The following is a 3,589-nucleotide window of genomic DNA, read 5'->3' as shown; positions in this document are numbered from 1 at the left end:
CATCATATCATATACATATACACACACACACATATATATATATATATATATATTCATACATACGTACGTACATACAAATAGACTACATACATACATACATATATATATATATATATATATATATATATATGTTAAATAAATGAATAAATATATATATATATATATATATATATATATATATATATAGATATATGTATATATGTATATATGTAAATGTAAGTGTAAATGTATATATATATATATATATATATATATATATATATTCCAGCACATAGAGACTGACTGTTACATATTTCTAAGGCCAACTCTATTGTAGTCTGTCTATCGCAGAAACTGGTTGTACTAATTGATCACCGAAAACACAACATAATTGAATGTGATCTTCTGTGCAGTATTTAGTACATTAATGCTTACCTGGAGAGCCTCCGCCGGTACCAGTGGGGTCTCCAAATTGACCCTGCGTGAACCGAACATCAATTGAACATTAGAGGAAGACAATAGAGACAAATTGAAAGTATCTCTAGAAACACATTCTGAATAGAGAATTTCGTTGTGTAATGGTCATAAAAACAACGTACACATCTCATTCGGACACCAGCTGAGTGCAGCACGTTGAAACGCACAATTACAGGAAAACGATATGGGGACCTCTGATTAAGGAGGCCGAAGTATTGGGAATTATGTATTTTTTTTTGCACCGGCTGTCGGGTATTGGATGAAGTCATAGGGGGAGATGAATTCTACAGTGTCTGGTATGTATACGTACAAAAACAGAGACAGGAAAATATTGTATAAATAATGGTGCAAATCGTAAGGAAGCGAAGCAGGAACCACGAAACACAGGAACACGTACCGAAAACTGTTAGGATGACTTACCATAAATTGAGGAATAATGCGGTGCCAGATCGTGTTGTCGTAGAAACCCAAAAGCGACAGGTAGACTGTATTGGCACAGTGATATCTAGCGTAGTCCGGTCGGAGCTGGAACTTCAAAGCGCCCATGTTTGTCTGCAAATAATAAGGTATAACCATATTAGGACAAAAATTTGAAGGTGATGGAATACTCGTGGAAAATGTCATCAATTGACTATCACTGACGCCTATAAAATCTCACGCAGGTCTTACCGAAGTAAAGCATAAAAAGAACTATTAAATTGGAAGAAAAACGTAGAATGTCTCCCGCTCACTGACAAACAAACAAAGCCACATACAAAGAGACACTCACATATGTCCAAACGCACAAATATGAAGACACAACCTAAACACCAACTGATACATACACATACACACGTACACAAAAACAGAGATACAAGATATAACTACATGCCACGTGTCTACAGTTGTGTACTCCCAGCAATTAGCAAACATGATCATACATACCTTCACATTCCAAAATATGTTGACAGGCGAGCTGAATGCCACATCCTGCGGCTTCTGCAATCTAGTTTTCCACCTATCTCCCTCAAAGTAATCGACGTCCACATCACTATACGTCTTGTGGATAAAGTCAGAGACCGCCTTCACGCCATTCGATGCCATGCCATCCGACTCCAGATGTGCGGCAATTAGCGCCTCCAAATCAGGCCCGTTGTCCACATCCTCTGGTTCATCTGGTTCGTTTTGCTTTCCATCATTGTCTTCCTGTGCGTCTGCGTCGTCATCGTTTTCTTCGTCAGCTACGTCCGCTTGGTCTTCGTCATCGCCCTCAACATCATTGTTCGCCTGTTGCTCATCCATGACTGCGTTCACTTTGTTGGGGTTGTGATTGACATTGGCCGCAGCGGCGCTGTAGGTAACAACCGCATAGTTCCGTTTCAGCCATGCGGATTGGGACTAGAAGAATTCGAAAGACAGAACACACACCCAGATATTTGGAGAGAGTAGTTAAACTGCTTGTAGGTATAGTGCATTTCGAATGACCTACAGGTAGCAAGTGTGCATGCTGGTAGAAATAGGTCACAACAGAATACTTCGAAAACATATGTCTTAAAAAGTCTCCTATATTTGTTGAATTGTGAAAGAGGTTCATAGACGCAGAGAATGTGAGGCTCGAATGTCATGTCGGACAGCGCATTTATTGTACATGGTTTGTACTATGTATATTAAAACAAACGTTTTACCGAACAGCATCAGTCTTTGCGAAAACAACAGTATCTGAACGTATGCATGCATTTTTCCTTTTGCACGATGAAAACCATATATGCGGCCCTGCACTGGAAAGTTGCATCAGCCCCCGAATTTCCCTATATAATTCAAAACAGTTGCAAACCATAAAATAAAGGGGAGTCCGTGAGGAGAAAACTGATGTATTCAAATATCATACACAACATGGATATTGCGCCGGGCACCAGTGGCGCCTTGTGAAACGTACACACCACATACTAACTATCGGCGGTGTCGGCTCCCTGGGCAGCCTGTGCGTGTGATGCGTCTGTTGTATCATCGTCGTTCACAACTACTATAGCCGTAGTGCCACCAGCAACCAAGAATAGCATCACCGCAGTAGCTAGCAATATATACAGCATCCGCCTCTTCGATTTCTGAGAGGTAGTAATGAAGACATGCGAAATAGTTAGAAAACATCGGAATATATATCTTCCCGAACTGAGTGACTAGTTACCCCAACAACCAGGGCTGAAGTCACTAAACGTGAAGTGTTTGCCCTAATCTTTTCCGCAAACTGGCTTCCAAATAGCACACGGAGATTGTGAAGCTTACAATGAAATTCAACATGCTGGCTCGATCAAGAAGCATGGCACCACCTTTAGTTGTGCGCACATAAACACATATGTACATACTATATACACCCACCCACACTCGCACCCCTGCAAATATACACATACAATTCTATCTACACACGAACACCAGTGATGTGTGACTTGTATAAATTTCTTGGGTACTATGTCGTGCGTTGTACACAAGCGGCAGGTGCGAGCGGTCACAGGTTGGCATCACACGCGCATAACTAATGGCAGACTCGGCAGCACACATACACTGATAATAATACTCTTGGATATTCTGCGTAGGTCGAACTTCTGCAACAAGTGAAGACAGCGAAGGTAGGCTAATGGTCAGTTCATTTGTAAGCTGAAGTCGTCCCAAATGGTACAGAATAACAGATGTGACACTGAATTTCTAGTGATACCCGTATTAATTTATCACTGTACGACTTTCCCTATAACAACAACCAGCTTGTGACTAGTCGTAACATGTTAACAAACTTGAACTATGAGCCGAGTTATTAAACTACCTTGAAAACAAACCCCATAAAGATTACACTTAGTGGAGTCGTTCAGATCTGCATGAATCCGTTTGTACATATACAAGAAAACCCAATTTACGCTCACATTTATATGATAATGAAGAAGTGATTTACTTATTAGACGGTCAAGTGATAGAAGAGCAAGCACATACATTACACAACACACTCAACTAAATAATATGCTTGTGCAATTCAAAGAACAAACGTAACTACATACCAGTACGAATTGAAGTGTACACATAGAGAAACACATGTAAAACATTTAGGCATAGATTATTACATTTATCTAGACACAAACACAAACACAAACACGCACATGTATATATA

General features: G+C 39.9%; 2 protein-coding genes across 2 annotated transcripts in view; both read right to left on the bottom strand.

Moving 5' to 3' along the window:
- SARC_00368 (hypothetical protein) overlaps positions 1 to 1,981 on the bottom strand; it is a gene marked incomplete at both ends in the record, with an annotated part of 2,367 nt that extends 386 nt beyond the window's left edge. The window contains 4 exons of the mRNA XM_014305971.1: positions 415 to 457; positions 877 to 1,008; positions 1,381 to 1,833; positions 1,925 to 1,981. Of these exons, the coding sequence (XP_014161446.1) occupies positions 415 to 457; positions 877 to 1,008; positions 1,381 to 1,833; positions 1,925 to 1,981 (685 nt within the window). The remainder of the gene's footprint in view (positions 1 to 414; positions 458 to 876; positions 1,009 to 1,380; positions 1,834 to 1,924) is intronic.
- Positions 1,982 to 2,381: 400 nt separating this feature from the next.
- Positions 2,382 to 3,589, bottom strand: part of SARC_00367 (hypothetical protein) — a gene marked incomplete at both ends in the record, with an annotated part of 2,507 nt that continues 1,299 nt past the window's right edge. Inside the window, 2 exons of the mRNA XM_014305970.1 lie at positions 2,382 to 2,540; positions 2,994 to 3,035. Of these exons, the coding sequence (XP_014161445.1) occupies positions 2,382 to 2,540; positions 2,994 to 3,035 (201 nt within the window). The remainder of the gene's footprint in view (positions 2,541 to 2,993; positions 3,036 to 3,589) is intronic.

Source organism: Sphaeroforma arctica, assembly GCF_001186125.1.
Source record: "Sphaeroforma arctica JP610 unplaced genomic scaffold supercont1.10, whole genome shotgun sequence".
NCBI lineage: Eukaryota > Ichthyosporea > Ichthyophonida > Sphaeroforma > Sphaeroforma arctica.
The sequence above is the reverse complement of the archived record's forward strand: the minus strand, read 5'-3'. Positions and strand labels throughout refer to the sequence as shown.